The sequence below is a fragment of the Herpailurus yagouaroundi genome, unplaced genomic scaffold (assembly GCF_014898765.1).
Source record: "Herpailurus yagouaroundi ecotype Mexico unplaced genomic scaffold, PumYag 192, whole genome shotgun sequence".
NCBI lineage: Eukaryota > Metazoa > Chordata > Mammalia > Carnivora > Felidae > Herpailurus > Herpailurus yagouaroundi.
This window is the reverse complement of record NW_024412423.1, coordinates 23,972,468-23,992,206: the sequence shown is the minus strand read 5'-3', so window position 1 is coordinate 23,992,206 and position 19,739 is coordinate 23,972,468. Positions and strand designations below refer to the sequence as shown.

Sequence of the window (19,739 nt, the reverse complement as noted above, 5' to 3'; positions counted from 1 at the left end):
ACAACCTCAGATTGGATGGACAGATGGGGAGACATAGAAAGTCCTGAGGAAGCTGGAACTCTTTTGTGGTGGCTGTCATCCTTTAATTGGCTAGAGGCGCCATGGCAGTCTTACTCATATTACCTGTTTCTAAGACCTAAATTCATGTCTTTCTCAGGTTTTAGACCCCTTCAAGCTATTTTGGAGCTGTAAGGCAGGAGAATTTCTTTGCAGAATTGTAGAAGGTCTGTTACTTCTGGTCTCTGATGTCATCTCAGGATTTTTACCGAATTTCACCCTTTGGACCAGTGTCATAGGAAATTATTCACTTGCAATTCTCATAGATAGAAATCATGACTGAGTGTTGGGATTTAATCATGATTTTGCTGTCTGGTCTGCAATAACTACATGGATCACTAGAGCACACTCTGATTTTTCCCCACTTGTGTTATTCTACCCGGTAACCTAATGTTTTTCCCCACGAACTTGATGAACGATGGCACTTTTTCAAAGGTATGATGGTTGGTGACTTAACAGAAAATATCTGCATATGATCTTTGTAATGTTATGATAATATGAAAATTTGATGCAATTATCGAAAATGTTTACATTCCTTCCTCTTGTTTGATTCTTTTATTTTTTTTTTCTCATTTATAATGCTTTCGTACTCAGGAAGTTGAGGTAGGTTTTTGACTTTTCAACTGTATGTAGACATAGCATCCACATAGTTGCCAAATAAAATGTAAATTTCATTCTTAATCCTAAATCTCAGTGGTAAATATTTGTTTTAGTTCAGTGAACCAGCACCACACACATTTATTTTTCATTGGTATATCCAGGGGATGCAATTTATCAAATGCATATAAACAGTCCATTTGCTGCTTTATCTTTTCTCATTAGTTATAGTACAAGTATGATTGTCAGTTATTATCTGTGTTTTACTGGTGTGTTATTTATTGAAAGAGCCGAGCAACTGACATTGTTATTTTCTAAATCATTTTGTCTAGGGCCTGCAGGACTTTATACCAAATGTCAAACCAATTTATCAAAGAATCGCTCTATTCAGGAAGAAAGTGATTTAGAGTGTCTGTATAAACATATACCCACCTGTATTTACACGCATCCCAGTAACGGTTATGGGACTTTCACAGGAACACAAAGATGTTAAAGCTGGAGCAGCTTCCTTCTATTTTGCACGATTTAGGTAGGATTCATTGTGTGCTTTTGAGTGATGCCTTGGGGGAATATGCAGGTGAGTCTGATCTTCCTTCCCTGCCCCAAGGTAGGCTAGGCTCAGGTATGTGGCAGTGATACGTTCACATGGAAATGCATTCATGCACACAGCTCCCACTTGCTGGCAAACAGGGTTCTCATGAGTGGGGATCTGCGGAGGGAAGCTCGGTGGGGCCTCAGGTCACTGAAACAAGCTGGGCCACTTAGCGGAGCCACTTCATTCAGAAGGATTCCTCCCTGGTAGGGCTGTTTGCCAGGAATGGGCGGGACAGGCCTGCTGGAGTTCTCTGTCGCTTGCCCAGAGAGAGAACTGGACAGAGATAAGGTGCTGTGCTGGTATGGGAAGCCAGCTCCTTTCCCAGTAAATAAATGGAATGTTTTGTACCACCCAGTAGATAGGGTAGTAGAAATTGCCATTGCGTGCCAGTTAAAATTGCGGTCAAATGTCTAATTATACAGCCGAGGCACTATATGATGTCATCTGGGAGTCTCACCTTTCCAGTGACTTCTGGTACATTTTAGAGACATTCTTTCCACCTGCCGACCAGCCCTTCCTCCTAACGTTCCCAGTCAAGTGGTGTGAAAATTAACAGAACTAGGGTGCACTGAATCTTTAGGTGAGCGGTTTGCTTACAGTCCCTTAATCTCTTTGTCAAGCTTTTGGGTTCAGTAAATGGGGATCTACCCCATCCGGGATCCGCAAACCCCACTTTAGTCTGCCTGACCTTGCAGGGGAGTGCTTCTTCTCCCCTTTGCATTTACCCGCAGCGGGTCCACAGATGACGCCACAGAGGCTGTCTGCCCTCCCTTCACCTTCCTTCCTTCTGTTTGAATCCCTGTTGCTCACTCCTGGTTGAGACTGGGGAGGCTCCCATTTATTTGCAAGGCTGATGATTTGTATTATCTCAGGCAATCTTTAGATGAAACTGCGGAGTGCAAACAACGGGGCTAAAATATGTATGAGGGAGAAGTGAGGTGTTCCACGTGAGTTAAGTGTCTTGGATCTGTACTACCTGGAGCTGTAAGGTAGATAATAAATGACATCACCATGTTTGTAAGTGAAACTAAGGCAAGTTGGGTTTCATAAGTGGTTTCCATTTTGTCCTGCCACCTCATCTCTGCCTCAGAGTCTGGGTTGACATTGTGTGGAGCTGAAATGAGCACTCCTGGAAAGGGAAATCCTTGGGGAATATTTGAGCTAAATTGCACCCGCCATCTTGGGGCTCTGGGACAATGAAAGAGAAATTCAGGTTCCCATTCAGAATGGGATGGAACCATAGCTTTTCCAATTTGTTACGATCATCCATGATGAAGAGACTTGAATCACTCACAATATAGCAGGAATATTTTTTGCATCATTTCGTGCTAGGGAGGCTTAACGATTTTATGGGAAGATGAGTTACAGAGCAGAATAATTGTATAATAATTGTATAATAGTATACAATATGTGTTGTATACGTATACACTTTAAATAGACTTCCTTTCCCGTGCATGTTTTTCAAAACAGAGTATCTCTCAAGTAGTTGAAAACCCAGAGTTAAATTCCTTTGCACCAACCCCTGAGTGCCAGTAATTTTACAGGATCCTTTTCTGTGTTAGGAGGATATTTACTGAGATCAATGGAAAAATAGTTGTCTTTGCCCCCTGCATTGATCAGCTGCAGAGGATTAAAATAAGTGGGACTGTAATCTTTGCCAGTCTTTGATTCTTTCTTTAACAAGAGCACCACTGCCTTCTTTCTCATCCTCCACAGGTAATGATGTGTCCTTTCTTTTTATTTTTATTCATTAAAATTTTTTTAATGTTTATTCATTTTTTGGAGAGAGAGAGACAGAGAGCGCGAGAGAGAGCATGAATAGGTGAGGGGCAGAGAGAGAGAGGGAGACACAGAATCTGAAGCAGGCTCCAGCCTCTAAGCTGTCAGCATGGAGCCCAGCGCAGAGCTTGAACTCACGGACCATGAGACCATGCCCTGAGCTGAAGTCGGACGCTTAACCCGACTGAGCCACCCAGGCGCCCCCTTTTTTTTTTTTAACTTTATTCATTTTGAGGGTGAGAGTGAGAGTGGGGGAGGGGCAGAGAGAGGGAGAGAGAAACCCAAGCAGGCTCAGCACTGTCAGTGCAGAGCCCGACTCGGGGCTCAAACTCAGAAACTGTGAGACCAGGAGGCCAGCTGAAATCAAGAGCCCGGTGCATAACCGACTGAGCCACCCAGGTGCCCCATGATGTGTCACTTTGTTACTGTGATTGTTATGCTAACTTTTGATTCTGGCTTCCTGTAACTTTATCCTCCTGCCTTGAGACGTTTCATGATTTTGGATGAAAGTGTGAACGTGCTCAAGTTTGAGACTCTGTTTAAATTGATAGGTTCTTCTAGATGTTAGCAGAACCTAAAAAGTTGGGTAAGTTTCATTTAAGCAATGCTACAATAAAATGGAATCAGCCTTCCCTCCTATGGTTAGAATTTAGAGGAAGCCTGTTCTCTGCCCTGTCTAGTAGGGGCCTGACATTACGCTGTGTAGTAGAGCCCATAAAATATACACATGTGGTAACACTGCCGACCTTCATTCCTTAGCCTGTGTAATACACTAATAGGCGTTGCTGAATTTAGTAAGTGACTATATTTAGATATGCATCTTTCTATCTAGGTTTATGTTTTAAAAATGAACTGTTGCTGGGGTCCTTGCAAGTCATTTTGAGAAGCCTCCTCATTAGACGATAAAATGACCAGTTAAGAGGCCAACTCAGACACGCTCGCATCCCCTGGCAAGTTTGATCTGACACATCCCGTGTGCCTTTACCCCACGGTCTGAATTTGACCAGGTCACAACCTTCTTGGGCTGGAAGGAAGATGACAGGCAGGGGCTCTTAAAGTCCTTCCCTGGGCTGATATCTGGAAGGGACTCTGGGGTCCGTGCAGCAGGAACACTCTTTAATTCACTGCGGCATTGGGGTTTTGTGGGGACACGCATGGTTCCCAGGGTGGGAATTGTAACTCTGAGAAAACTGGCAGAACTGCCCACGGCACCGGAAGTCATGGGTCTATTTTAGGACAGTGTAAAGAGGATATAGCTGTATTAATTTAGATAGAAAATAAAAGACAAGCTGGGGTGGTTTTTCTTCCCCACCCCCTGTCTCCAGTCTTGAGCCCGGGAGAAATGACCAGCCCTCGTGCTGATAGTGTTGGTTCAGTGCCACAGACAGTTGTCCTTCTGATAAGTGGAATTCAGGGATGAGCACGTTCTCAGGAGGTGCAGCTCTAGAAGGGGCTGTCTTTTATCTGTGGCTGTTTCCACTTGAGTTTAGATGCTGCCTCACTGGAAATCCTCGCAGACGTGGGGCGGATCGATGGATACCGCCTCTGCCTGCTTGGACTTGCCATGTGTGCGGGCCAGTAAGACCTGGCACATTCCGTGTGGCGGGGTGCCCTGTCCGCCCAGCATCTCATCCTCCACTTTGCTGCCTCCATGCCCCACCCCGGTGCTCCCTGACCACCCCCCAGCTGGGCTCTGGTTCTTCCCTGTTTGCCACGTGTTCATGACCTTGGCCTCTGATAGGGGTTTCTCTTTGCTCTAGCCAAACAGTTACACTCATGGGTTTATCTGCTCCTGGCTCATTGGTTTTTGCCTAGGCAACGTACGTTCCTACAGCAGAGCAAAAACAGTCAGGTGCAGGGAATCACTTTCCTTCCGTGCTTGGCCTTGCTGGGCCAGGGGCTGCCTTTGCATAACGAGTGTTCACTCAAGGTGCACTTTCACATCTTGGCAGCAATTAGGCAGTATTTTTTACCTTTGCAATCGGTTGAAACTATTTGAATGCACATACCTGCTTTTATGACTGAAAGGCTTTGTATTTAAAATGGTGATTCCCCCCACCCCCGAGAAATATGTAAAAATGGCCATTGTAGTTAACCTGGAAAAATGACAAGGTCCAGAAGCATGCTTCATTCACATGCCATCCTGGTTACAAAGGAGGTTGAAATCATTAGGGAATATTCAGCTCTAGAGACTTACTCATACCTTTCTTTGACATCAAAGGGAATGTGGCAAGTGAAATTAAAGTAAAGGAACTTGTCTTAGGCTTCAGTCCTTCCCTGTCGGACACACATCTTAAGCTTCCAAGGACTTCCATGTCTTAGAACAGCATGTTCAAGTAGAACATATTGCACGAGGATAGGGGTAGGAAGCTGGGCTCTATACGTGAAGAGGGCGCTGATGAACCACGGCTGGAAGGATGGATGTTATTTTTTTCTCCAGCAGTGAGGATAGGTTCTTCCTAGATTCATTCTTCTCCTGTCCTCGTGACCAGCAGAATGTGTTGGTGACATGCTTGTGTATAGAGCTGAGAGCACATTGACGACCATCCAGCTAAGAAATCGGAGGCTAAGCCCCCTCACCCCCATCCAGTCCTTAACTTGGACTCATTTAACCCGGGCTGCTGAGTTTCAAACCACATAGTTCAAAAGATTAGGATTGTGTTTAAAATCATAGGTGGGGAGAGACATAGCAGAGGGCTTGTTTTAAACTTTCTCATTGATATTTCATGGTGTGGCCCTTAGGGACTTCTGAACCAAATGGGTGAGAAGGTCAGTCATGCCCTAACATTAAAGCCAGAGCAAAGTGGCCCAATTCCTTGGAGTTAAAAACAATTTAATGCTGAATCCCTAGCATCCAGAGGAACCTGTTCATGTTTATTCATGTTCTGGAAAATGGAATCACTGCCCAAGAAGCAATATGTTGTGATTTTACTCTAAATCCAGTTTTCTAAAATCTATTTAAGGGCTGAGGTGAACTCAACAAGGATCTAATAAAGCCAGGTAATTGAACGACACAGAGGCTGATAAAATTCACAGGAGATCTTGTCGGAGATAAACTGCAGCCGGAGACAGTGTGGACGATAATTTAAACTAATTGTACACTTTGATGTAAATTAGCTTCTCCGGAAGAGAAATTGAGGCCTCTTTGTAGGCAGCTCTCTATAACTCTGCAGCATGCACAGTACCTGCCAAAAACACAGACAGCAAATAATGTTGGGTAGATTAGGTCGAGGAGGAAATGACCTGAAAAGGTGTGCAAGCCCTAAAATGATGTGGGGGTGATAAACACGCGTGAAGCCTCTTCACCTTGCAAACCGGTTGCTGGGACAGAGTGGGTATGCTGGGGGACAGTGCAGGTGGGGGAGGGGAGGATAAAGAGAGCAGGCAGCAGTTAAGAAGGAGAGGTTCTCCAAAAGGGAGAAGAGGAAGAGGTTCATGTAACTATAAATAAGTGAGTGGCCTGGACCCCAGTGAGTCTCCAAGGAACAAAGTGTCTCTCCTCGGCGTAAATTGATATAAGCAGCATTGAGTGGATTGGCCAGTCTTTATTGTGTTGCTGTCACACATCCAGAACAAATGGTACGAAGCTAAATGTATGCCTCTGGTTAATGCTCACATTTGAACGGTCCTCTGCTTTTAACTTTTGCCAGTGTTGGAAAACTGTAACTGCACTGCAAGTTATGAAGGGAATGTTGACAGTTGAAATTATCAGCTGTTACAAACACAGAGGCCTAATCATAAGTGAGGGCAGCAGGGCATCACCTGCAGCATAATTGATAGCAAATCCACCTTGCTTTTGGAAGGTGTCTCCGTTTATCTGTCAAGCCGAGAAGAGCATCGTTGTTTCCGTATGAGGCTGAAATGTTTCTTACTCTTCCCAGTGTTTAATGCATGTAGTTTGAAAGACAAGAATTTGAAAAGTAAATTGATATTTTTGATTTCACATAAATGTCTGTTTGGGGAAAGATTTCTCAGCCATTCATGCTTTCCTCTGTGTTTCGGGAGATAGGGAGAAAGGCAGGTTTTTGTGTAGTTATGTGAGAAGCTTTCTGAAATCTGACCTTTGTTTTCTTTTTTTTTTTCCTTATATAGGATGATTATTTCAGAAACTGGAATCCCAACAAGCCTTTTGACCAAGGTAAAGGATGCAATGTTTCTTGTTGTATATTCCGTGGGAAATGTGGCTTCATTTTTCCTTCCTTGCGTGCTGAGCTAGTATTCATAAAAAGGCCAGTGAGCTGTCTTATTTTACTGACTTGGGAGCCTAAAATGACTATGGTGATGGAAGGTATTTTATCAGTTTGGTTATTTGCCTGAGATTGTCTAAGACAGATTGTTAAAAATGTATTGAATTGACAACTACAGTCATTGGATTTTTTTTTTTTTTAACACAACAATAACAAAAGAGTAAAATGCTTATTATAATGACCTGGTGAGTTGTTGGGTTGAATCCAGTGATTTCATTCGTGGAAGAGACTGCCTGGAAATGCTGTGCAATTGACATGAGTCATGAACATTGAAACTTCCTTTGTAGAAACAGGTTAATCCCAGGAGGCTTTCAAGGGCACTGATAGTTCATTTGTTAAATCAGTTCATCATGGTTTCTAAATGGAAGCTTCTTTCTGAGTCTGCTCAATGACCACTTGGGTGTAAGCATGGTCCTCAGAGAGCTCTTTCCACTGATAACCAGCAAGCATGAAGCCAGTCTCCTGATGGCCCTTGTAAATCATCACCACTGTCCTCCTCTGAGTTATTTAAGATACAGCGAGGACCTGCCCGTGAATCATGTCCCTGTTTCGACTGTCCCATGTGTGGCTGCTGTTGGCACAGACCCTGCTGCTGAAAATGATGCTAGGTTGTACCTGCAATTGATACTGAAACCTGGGGGGAAAAGTTTACCTACCACGTATCAAAGGTTCACACTTCTGACGATGAACTTCACTTCTGCGGCTTCAGTATTTGATGTGATCATGATGGCCAACCTGACAACAAGAAATCAACCAAGGCTTTGACGTGTAACATGGTAGAAGGTAACCCCTTCTACTCCCTCCTTTGCGACTTTAATGGGTTGCTCTCACCCTGGACCCTGTTTTTTTTTTTTTTTATTTAAACAAAATTGGTATTAAAATTTCTACATATGCATTTCAGCTCATGCCTTCAAGTAGAACATTTTATTCATTCGTACATGGATTCATTCGTTTTCAAACATTGAACTTGCACTGTTTTCACGGGCACCAGCCAGGTTCTGGGAGTAAAACAGAAAAATCATAGGGGTGCCTGGATGGCTCAGTCGATTAAGTGCCCAGCTCTTGATTTGAGCTTGGGTCATGATCTCGTGGTTTGCGAGATGGAACCTCACATGGGGCTCTGCATTGTCAGTGCTTGGGATTCTTTCTCTCCCTCTCTCTCTCTCTGCCCCTCCTCTTCTTATGGTCTCTCTCTCTCTATCAAAATAAATAAACATAAAAAAAAAAGCTGTAGTGCCAGCCCTGGAGGAGCTCAGAGTAGAGCATGGGCAGAAGTCAGTCAACAGTTCAGTGGGATGTGTTAAGGGCTGTGAAGCATGTATGTGCAGGGCCAGTGTTGAATCTGTAGGTGGGGAACTTACTGTGTTGCATGTGTCTGGGGAGCAGGTGCCAAGAAAGGCTTTCCTTTGAAGATCAGTCTGAGCTTATCCATATCTTAGCAGCCTCCAAGAGCCTTACTCCTTTGCAACTTTAGCAGTGACTGAGACATCACAATAAGCCACGTTAAAGCATGCAAAGGCATTTGTAATTTAGAAATTCTCCCCTGGAAAGGGTCAGAATTTGTACACATGTCTTTCAAAAGGATATACCTTCATTTCAGAAGAACCCTCAGAAACAGAGCCGCATGTTCTCTGTCTGTGCCTGACAAATGAGCCTTTCTACAAACATTCCTACCACGATTTTGCTGAGGGACGTATCTCAGCTGCCGGTGCCAGTGAACTAATTGTTTCCAGCCCAGAACCAGAAATAGGTTCTTGTCCTGTAAGGATCAGATGTTCTCTAAATAACTGCCAGATTTACTCTTCCCCAAGACTTGGAAACAAATACTAAAACTTCACCAGGAGAAGCCTTTTTCATTTTTACTAGTAGACATTGGGAAAGATAATACTTGGAAGGTGGGTATCATTTGCCGCTTGGGGATATACACGATAGTTTCCCTTGATTTGGGTGTTCATACAGAAACTTTGAGCATCAAAAAGAGCATGGTATTTAAATCTGCTTAACCAAAAAGCCCAAAGAAGGATTTTTCTCTCCTGGGAATGAAGGCAAGCGTATCGAGCAGATTCCCAGCCCTGCTCCCTCTTTTTCTAGTTCCGTAGGCATGAAAACTGGATCTGCTGAGATAAATCCTCCTCATATAAAACCTGATGACTTTATGGGGTATAATTGAGGACCTCAGCCGAGAAGCCCCACTTTGTAGCTCAGGTGTTGCCGCTGTGGGCTATTTACATACCGAGCCGTGGGGAGAGCCGGCAGAAATGAGGCTAGCCTTCACCTCAAATACCAGCCCCAGCAGATGTCATCAATTACATTGTGAGCTGCTCAATAAAAATGGGAGGTTACTATGTCAGTGCTGACACCACTTGGTGAAATATAAACCCCAGGCATGGACGATGTAGAGCATTTCATCTTCCAGATAATAGGAGAATTGCTGAACTCCAGTGAAAGTTGTCAGCTGCGGAGAGAAGTCCTTTCCCCTCCTAAGCTGAAAAGGAGTAAGACATGGTTCACGTGGTTTTGGGGTTGGGGACAACTTGGAGTTTGTAGAAATGGAACTTGTTGGAAAACACGGCAGGGTTTCACAGGACACCTCTGCCCTGGCATTGGGGTGGATAGGGCTTCTTGATGGAGGTGGGGGTGAGGTGGGCTTCACATGTAGGGGAAAAGAAGGGAAGGAAGGTGGGTCATGAGGGATTCTGGTGGAGGGTAGCCAGAAAGGGGGGTTTGAGGCAGGTTTTGAAGGATGCTTCACACCAATCTGTGAAGTTTGAACTTTGTTTTCTTGGCAGTCGGGAGCCATAGAAAGGTTTTGAGCAGTGGAGTGATGTGATGAGGGCAGTACTGTGGAGGACTTTAGCTTGGTGACTCAACAGCTGTGATTAGGGACTCAAGGCATACCTGCTAAATGATGTCCCTCCTCCAGGACTCTTGGGTGACTCGTCCATTGCGCCTTTCATTGCCTGGGAGCTCTGGAATTTGGCCGTCATCGTAGGCGGTCAGACTTGGCATCAACTCTGTAGCTTGATCTCTGAAAAGCCCACGTAGCTCTTGCTTCTCTTAGGTATTGGTATGAATAGCTCAGACACTCACGGTATTCAGAAAGTGGTTACTTGGCTGTAATTATGCTCTCTGCCTCAGGATATTTACTGAACTTTGAACAACAGGGCTTCATTAGAGCAAGCGCTTCTCATGTAATCGACTCTAAGGCGGTTGGAAGAAAAGTGCCTCACTTGGCGGTCTCCTTCCATGAGGCTGAGAATGTCTTTAACTTGTTGTCTTAAAGCGAATCATTAATGATTCTGTCAGTGGAGTATAATAGCCATCAACCTCAGGCTTTTCTTTCTTTTTTTTTTTTTTAAATATATGAAATTTATTGTCAAATTGGTTTCCATACTGTAACACCCAGTGCTCATCCCAAAAGGTGCCCTCCTCAATACCCATCACCCACCCTCTCCTCCCTCCCACCCCCCATCAACCCTCAGTTTGTTCTCAGTTTTTAACAGTCTTTTATGCTTTGGCTCTCTCCCACTCTAACCTCTTTTTTTTTTTTCCTTCCCCTCCCCCATGGGTTTCTGTTAAGTTTCTCAGGATCCGCATAAGAGTGAAACCATATGGTATCTGTCTTTCTCTGTATGGCTTATTTCACTTAGCATCACACTCTCCAGTTCCATCCACGTTGCTACAAAAGGCCATATTTCATTTTTTCTCATTGAACCTCAGGCTTTTCTAAGAAGCGTTCTTGGTGAAATGTGGATAAAGTATTAGGTCCTTTTTTTTTTTTTTTTTTCTTTTTTGGTATCATAATGATTTGATGCCACGTGTCCTCAAAGAAGGGACAGACAGGAGTTCAGAACTGAAGGGACCAGGTGAGACAGTGCCTTTGTGAAGTTCCCAAAGCCAGACACCCTGCAGGGAGAGTTGAGCAGGCTGTCCAGGTGGAGAGGGCAGTGGGCACATGCAGACGTTTCCTGTCTCAGAGGAGCAGGGCAAGTGGAGGCCCTGGGGTAGATGTCTCCAGGAGGTCAGCTGAGGCTGTCGGTTGCTGGAGTGATTCTAGAGTTTTAGGCCGCCACTCGGCCCTCCCAAACAGGTTCTGTAGCAGAGCCCGAAGCACAGACTTGATCTCCCCAATGGTGAGATGGTGACCTGAACCCAAATCCAGAATCAGACACTTAACCGACTGAGCCACCCAGGTGCCCCCTCAATTTGCTTTTAACCACATGCTTTTATTTTCATTTTCTCACTCCACACCTATCTGGTGCCCAGATAAAGTGCTGCATTCTGTGGGATACACTTTGGTAAGTGAGGTGTGGGGACTTGAGGTTTGCAGTCAGATTCTCCAGGTTTGGAATTTGACTTTGCCAGTTCCTCGCCGAGCAATTCTGGGCAAGGTGCTTAACTTCTCTGCCTCTAAGCCTTCCAATCTGGCATGGGCACCAGGGAAAGCATTAGCGGGATTAAATGAGTTAATGTCTGGCATACAGTAAGTGCTCAATCTGTGCTGCCTTAGCAAGTAATTGATCTTTTTCATCTCTTCTTCTTCCTATTTACCTGTCTCTCCGTGTTGCTTCCTTCCTTCTCCACTCTGGTTTTACTTCTTCCTTCCTTGCATTCCCTTCTGGGGGCCTTCAGGGTTGGGAGGCTCTGAAGCTCACAGGTTTAAACTGGAGCCAGCCTGCTTTATACTAGGTGGGTGGGTCACTGCAGTCGTGCACCCCAGATCCTTGTTATTGGGGCCGAAGAGGTTCAGGCTCTTAATGTGTTCCTTCCTTCTTGACTCCCATCCATCCTTAAATGGTTATCAGATACTCCATGTTTATACCTGCTGTGTTGGATAACAGGGACCACAGTGAGAAAGGCGTCTCTGGGACACTCCCAGTTATCAGTCATAAGCCATCCATCTAAGGCCTTAAATAAGCAGAGAGAGTGTTTTAGTGCTGGGAAGTGGGGGCTGGGAGCAAGAGCAGGTGTCGGTGTGGGTGGTTTGGGTGAGGGGTGCTAGTCTGGGAAACTGGGAAATCCATAAGATGGCAAGTGTTAATGTAAGTGACCCAGGTCTATCACAATTAATTAATTTAAAGTTTCTTTATTTATTTTGAGAGAGAGTGTGAGTGGGTGAGGGGCAGAGAGAGAGAGAGAAAAAGAAAGAATCCCAAGCAGGCTCCACATTGCTTCCAGCACAGAGCTTGAACCCACCAACCCTGAGATCATGACCTGAGCCCAAATCAAGAGTCAGACAGCTAACTGAGCCCCCTAGGTGACTAGACACCATGTGGGTGACATTTTCTGCTATAACGTGGCCTCACCGAGTCTGGGCCTATGGTGTGTGGGTCAGGATCCCTGCACTGTAACCTTTGCTAATAACAGTCACGTTCAGTGTGATAATAAAGGTGCTGTCTCAAGGATTCTCTTTCGCCTTATAGTGAGATGGCTCAGGAAGGTTATCCAAAGGGCCTGGAGGAGAAAGAGAGAGATAATTTATTGAACCACAGTGCTGTGTTAAAAGAATAAAAGGTGTTGCTTTTATCGAATAGAGAGAGGATGAACAAGAAGCAAAGTGAATTCTAAAAAGTTGTTTCAAAGCTTCTTGACCGGTCTTTTTTGAAAAAGAAATTGGAAGCTTTAATCACAGTGTTTTTGCTGAATAAAGGGGTTTTTGTTGTTGTTGTTGTTGCACTGGGGGGTTTGGGAAAGTAATTTATGTATATAAGCAATACCTTACTTTAGCATAGAATTCTGATGATTTGAAGAGGTCCTAAAGTGAGGGAGCATCCATTAATTTAGGTTCTTTCCTGTAGCCATGGCCCACACAGGACAGAACCCGCTGATTTATTTGGGTATGAAGTTCTCCTTGATGAGCCAAGCCTTTTTAGGACAAATGGCTGAAGGGAGATTTATCATGGAACTTTTTGAAACCAGCGAGTTCCTTTAATGTGGAATAAATGAATGTTTTAGATGGAGTGAATAGCTGTTGGTTTTAAAGATAATGTTTTTCTTCTGGAGTGAATACTAATCATTCTTCCCTAGCAGCCTGGCTGTGACTAAATCTCAGATGATGCTGGTGATCTTCAGAGCAGAATATGAACTTGTAGAAATTGATCTCCAGATAAAAATAAAGCTCACAAAGTCAGGGGCCCTTTTCACTCACGCTGTTCACTTGAATTGAAGAAAAGAAGAAAACTCTTGCCCTTTGACTTCCGATCTATTATACCAAGATCCCGACAAGCTCAAATTCCGACCAAAGCCTTGAACTGTTTTGAAGCAGAAATTCTAAAACTCAAAAGGAGCACGTCCTTCCCATGTTCCAACTGTGTTTCTGCAAGCGGAACCCTGGGGATGATTGCAGCATCCACGTTTTGTCCAAGTTTTAAAGGGTGCTCCACGGGAGGCAAGATTGCTTATTTATAGAATGGTTCTTCAGAAGGGGATTTTTTTTTTCCCCCTCCAGATTAATCTGGAATTTTACATGCTAGGCTTAAAAAAATCTGAAGTCCCCACAGTGTTCCTCCTGATGTAGAAGTTAACCTCACCCCCAAAAGACCTGCTGATTTGCATTCATAGGTCCTTGAATGTTTCTCAGCATTGAAGGATCTGTTCACCTTGTCTGATGGCTTGAGCTCTGCTGGTTTTCACAGGCAGCTGGCCTGGTTTGTGGGAAGCAGCTTAATAATTTCCCCCCGGTACCCTTGTGTCTGGTCTGCTTGTTACCTTTCCCTTTCCACGTGATGTCACCATTCTGCTTTCCCCTGAGCGGCAGTTTCTCTTACCTCGCGTTAGCCTATTTCTCACCCCAGACCTTCCCGTTGGCCTCTGTCCTTTCGTTGTCTCTTCTTCTGCTGCTTGATGATGACAATGAAATCGTGTTTTTGGGGGCGCCTGGGTGGCTCAGTCAATTAAGCATCCGACTTCAGCTCAGGTCATGATCTCGCGGTCCGTGAGTTTGAGCACTGCGTCGGGCTCTGTGCTGATAGCCTGGAGCCCGCTTCAGATTCTGTGTCTCCTTCTCTCTCTGCCCCTCCCCCACTGGCGCTATGTCTCTGTCTCAAAAATAAATAAACATTAAAAAATTTTAAAAAAACAAATAGTGTTTTTAAAATTTTTGAAGTATTGATTTTTAAATGTTCCAAGTCATTTCTGCCCGGGAAGCAACAGAAGACTATTAATCCACATTGGTGTGCCCCAGCTTTTGACTCAGCCAGTCTGCTTTGAAGTTACATCAAGTTATAAGTTAGAGCTTTCATCCCTGCCTACCTTTGCCCATTTGCTTCTTTTATTTATTTTTTTAAATTTTATTTATGTATGTATTTTATAATATGCCCATTTGCTTATTTTAAAGAAATAAAGCATCAAGTATAAAAGTGAAATCCAATGAGGGCTCCTTCTTGGTCCCTTTTCCTAAAGTGCCACATCATTAATGTACTTTTCTGTCCATGCTCTTACACTTTTATGTCATATGGGCAGGTCTACAAATAAGGTGTTACATTACATGTTGCACCGTAGAAACATTTCCTTCTCTAATCTGTGTATTTCTTAAAAAAATTTTTTTTCAACGTTTATTTTATTTTTGGGACAGAGAGAGACAGAGCATGAACAGGGGAGGGGCAGAGAGAGAGGGAGACACAGAATCGGAAACAGGCTCCAGGCTCCGAGCCATCAGCCCAGAGCCCGACGCGGGGCTCGAACTCACGGACCGCGAGATCGTGACCGGGCTGAAGTCGGACGCTTAACCGACTGCGCCACCCAGGCGCCCCAAATCTGTGTATTTCATTGAAAATTGTTTCTGAAGGTTTTTGGTTTGATAGTTGTAGATCTAGTTAATGGCTTTATTATTTTGTCATATGCAATAATCTTTTTATCCATCCTTCCCCCCCCCCCATTGGCAGACATTTATGTTGACTCTATTTTGCTGTTGGTGCTGCTTTTTCTTAGCATTTCTTTATTTTTTAAAATTTAAAAATTTTTATTGTATTTTTGTTTTTTTAATAATAGAATTTATTGTCAACTTGGCTTATCCAGTGCTCATTCCGACAAGTGCCCTCCTCAATGCCCATCACCCGTTTTCCGTACACACTGACTAATTCTTCCCTGAAGCCACTTGGCCTGTAGCGCGTGGTAACCCAGGAAGGAGCTGAGATGAGCCATGACTTTGCCACTTTTTAAATGTGTTAAATTCAGGCAAATCACGTGGCCTTTCCTGACGTCACTTGGCCTATTTCTGAAATAAAAAGGAGGTTCCCCTTTTGTACTGCTGGTGGGAATGCAAACTGGTGCGGCCACCTGGGAAAGTAGTATGGAGGTTCCTCAAGAAGTTAAAAAGAGAACTACCCCATGACCAAGTACTTGCACTACTAGATATTTACCGAAGGGATATAAAAATGCTGACTCGAAGGGGCACATGCACCCCAGTGTTTATAGCAGCACTAGCCAAAGTATGGAAAGAGCCCAAATGTCCATGGATGGATGAATGGATAAAGAAGATGTGGTATATCTACACAATGGAATACTACTCTGTGATTAAAACGAATGAAATCTTGCCATTTGCACCAATGTGGATGGAACTAGAGTGTATTACACTAAGCGAAATAAGTCAGTCAGATAAAGCCAAATATCATATGATTTTACTCCTATGTGGAATTTAAGAAACACAACAAATGAACATACGGGAAGGAAAGGAAAAATAAGATAAAAAAAGAGAGGGAGGCAAACCTTAAGAGACTCTTAAATACAGAGAACAAACTGGGGGTTGCTAGAGGGGAGGTGGATGAGGGGATGGGCTAAATGGGTGATGGGTATTAAGGAGGGCACTTGTTGGGATGAGCTCTGGGTGTAATATGTAAGTGATGAATCACTGGGTTTTGCTCACGAAACCAATATTACACTGTATGTTTACTAACTTGAATTTAAATAAATAAATTTGAAATAAAAAAAAAACAAAAAGGAGGTTCCCGAGGTCCTTTGTATCCACGATAGTTAAGCTCTCATGCTTTTAGGCAGCATAGCGTCTGTATATGTTTTCTTCATAACGAAAGACAAAATGAAAAATTGGAAGCCTGATGCTGTTGTTTCAAAGGTTACAGTTTAACCAATGAGGTATGAATAAGCTTCAATAAAACCAGTGGAATGAAATGGGCCTTTAAATCATCAGAGATGGGGGCGGAGGCTCAGAGTAAAAAGCAAAAAAGGCCAAAGTGGGAGGTATTTTGTTTTCTCAGAGAGTCTTATGGGTACTGCAGGGTGTGGAGGGAAGAGTGGAGTTTAAAGGGCTCAAGTTCAAGTCTTGGCTCTCCCACTAGCTTGCTGCATACATTGGAATAACTTATTTGGCCTTCATTTTCTCCTCCGTGAAGTGGGGCTAATGATGCCTGTGCCATGGGCATTAATGGAGACCAAGTAGCATCGTGTGGCAGAGGGCCAGGGGTTGGCAGACGGCACGTGCTCACAAACCTCAGTGAGCCAGCTCGGTGCTGTCAGCTACGACTGTGTAGACCCCGTTTCCTTATGGGGTGCCGATGGCTCTGTCCCTGTCATCTGCTGGCTTTGCTGGGAGCTCCTAGCACCCTGTGCCTCCCAAACCAAGCTGCGCTGGGTTGTGTTCTACCCTTTGGATGGAATGATAATCGTGAAGGGTAGGAAAATTCCCCTTGCAAAGCTAGGGCTCTGTGGCCTTCTATTACTGTGTTTAACAGGTTTCTTCAGCACGGGCAAATCCATTTTAAAGACATATTTATTACCTTTCCTCAAACTCATAAAATGTAGTGCTAGTTTTATAAAAACGAAAAAAACCCAAACAAACGAAACAATCCTTCCTGCTATTCCACCTGCTAGAGAAACAGCCCCTGAATTAATTATATTATGTTTGTTGAGTCCTAATGAAACAGCTTTGGTTTGGGGAAATTCTCAATAGGGAAAAACATGTCAGCTGAATTTTAAAATCAATCAATAGTGCTGTTTAAAATTTCCTCATCTGAGACCGTCGAGTGGATTAGAGCATTTTCACAACTGGGAGGTGGCTGCTCGGCTCACCTGCGTCCCCACAGGCCCTATGCCTGAGACGGAGAGTTTTCTTTTGTTGAGGTTTGTAGTTGTATTACGTGAAAGTTCATTGCTGGAGGCCTGTGTGATGTCCATTCTGCCCTCATTGCCATGTAGGATGAGAGGCAATGTTGTGTATGGAAAGGTCCTCGGTTCGCAGTCTCATTGATTGGGTTTGATTCCCACTTCTTGGCTTTTGGAGACGTATGTGCTGAGGCAGGTGCTGAGCTCTTCTGAGCCTGTTTCCCCCTTATCTTTACCAATAGAAATTGACAGTTATCGCACCTCTGACCAGCGTGGTGTCTGTCCAACTCCTGATGTGGTACCTGACCCAGTCTTAAGATAAGGAGCATGATAAAAGCAGTAACACTTTGGTAAAAGATGCAGGACCAATGTTTTCTTCTGGATTCTCAGAGGTGGAAGGGTCTTTGGGGGTTTTGATATGTTCGCTTACCTGATCCAGCACGTGGGCTCTAATTGTTCAGTGAACTGTTGAGTCAAGTGCGTAACTGATTACCTGGTAGGTGCCGAGTTGTTTCCACACAGTAACTATGAAGAGGAGCGTGATGGTGGCTTTGCTCAGGGCACTTAGAGACTGTGTAGTCAAGAGTGGGACCTATGGGCAATAAAATACCCCAGGGGATGTGTTTGAGCTGCCCTGACAGAACCTTGCACCGTGGATGCTCAGGTGAGGAGCCAGTCAGTTCTTCCTCCGTGACGGTCAGGTAAAGGATCCCAGGAAGCAACCTGGGAGCCTCTCAAGGATGAGTAGATATCTGGAGATAAGCTGGGGGGAGGTGGCCAGCATCTGATTGGTAGAAATGTGTCCTGAGAACTGAGCATTCAGTTGCTACAGAAGTAAAATTTGATAGGATTGATTCATCTAGAAACATTTATTAATAGAGATGAAGAAAATGTAAGCCATTACTTTATCAGGCTGTTTCATTGTTTACCCATTTATCTCTGAAGATCGCTCTGGTGGGAACCTCAGAATCCCCCCAGAGCAGAGATCCCCCCAGAGCAGAACAGTGGGGTAACCCGTGTAGGGACAGGGGGAAGGTGGGCTTCGGGATGCGCCAGAGAGCGGCTGTGATGCTACGATAGCTGAGGGTGGTCATGAGGATCTGGGACCCATTGGTGACAGAACTTCTGATTTCTCCCATCCAAGTACTAACCAGGCCCGACCCTGCTTAGCTTCCAAGATCAGACGAGATCGGGCGCGTTCAGGGTGGTATGGCCGTAAACTGGAACTTCTGATTTCTCAAGGGGAGCAGGAGATGGAGAAGTTTTTACATGCGTATGAAATGAAGTTCTTTAGTGTTTGCAAATCATTATTAAAAACAAACAAACAAACAAACAAACAAACAGAAAAGCCTATGAGAACGTAGGTCTTTGGACTTCTTGTCTGTGGCTTCTCTCTGAGAGGGAAGCCGGCGGCCTCGTTGTCAGAACTTGTCTTTTGCCTGTAGTGTGAATGCTCTGGAGGGTGATGAGTCCTTGGGGTCCCCCTGACCTGGAGGCAGTGCCTAGCAGAGCGGGAAGTCATCTGTGCCCAGGTTGCACTTGGACAGTGTGAGGCCTGAAGCCACATGTAATGAGCAGGGGCGCCCGACGCAGACCCGAGCCCCAGGCAGAGTGCTGGGTTATTACTGCGGTTTCTCTGTGGCCTCCCACACCACCTTCAGATACGCTGTTTTAATCTCGAGAAGAGGGAAACACACCCCTGCCCACACACAAGCACACTCACACTCACACAAAATTCACACCATGTAGGTGCCTCTGGGATTTAGAAACACAAACTACCTCCCAAGAGTCAAAGTGCAGCCCGTGTGAATCAGGATTGATTTCATTAGGCGCTGAATTTCCCTGCTCTGGGGAGGGTCCGGGTGGTGCCTTGGGCCCCGGCAGCCCGGCCCTGAGGAGCCGTGGTGGGGAGGGGAGGATGGGTGTCATTTTTAGCAGCTGGCCCTGTGCTGCTGCTGCTCTTTTTTGGCCAAAAATACTGATAGAAGGAGATAGAGAAGGTGGACGATATCAGAGATGCTCACTCTCAAGGGGAGAAGACCCCAGTAAGGTAAGGGATTGCCCTTCTGAGCCCATGAGAGCCAGCAGGGTGCTCTAGCCCTGGTTTTGCCCATGGTCATTGCCATCCAGGAGCCCTTGCAAAATTCTACTCTAGCCCCCTCTCTTCTTGCTGACTTGGTTTTTTTTTTTTTTTAACTCATTTTTAAAAATGTTTACTTACTTTGAGAGAGAGTGGAAAAGAAAAAAAAAACATGAGTGGGGGAGAGGCAGTGACAGAGGGAGAGAGAGAGAGAATCCCAAGCAGACTCCATGCTGTCAGCACAGAGCCCAATGTGGGGCGTGGACTCACAAACCACGAGATCGTGAACTGAGCCGAAACCAAGAGTGAAGACACTCAACTGACTGAG

At 44.7% G+C, this 19,739-nt stretch overlaps 1 protein-coding gene across 2 annotated transcripts in view; it reads left to right on the top strand.

Moving 5' to 3' along the window:
* SPOCK1 (SPARC (osteonectin), cwcv and kazal like domains proteoglycan 1) overlaps positions 1-19,739 on the top strand; it is a 525,716-nt gene that overhangs the window by 240,143 nt on the left and 265,834 nt on the right. Inside the window, exons 3-4 of one of the 2 annotated variants that reach the window (XM_040444541.1) lie at positions 652-660; positions 7,121-7,166. In XM_040444541.1, the coding sequence (XP_040300475.1) occupies positions 652-660; positions 7,121-7,166 (55 nt within the window). The remainder of the gene's footprint in view (positions 1-651; positions 661-7,120; positions 7,167-19,739) is intronic. The other variant, XM_040444543.1, reaches the window with a different exon arrangement.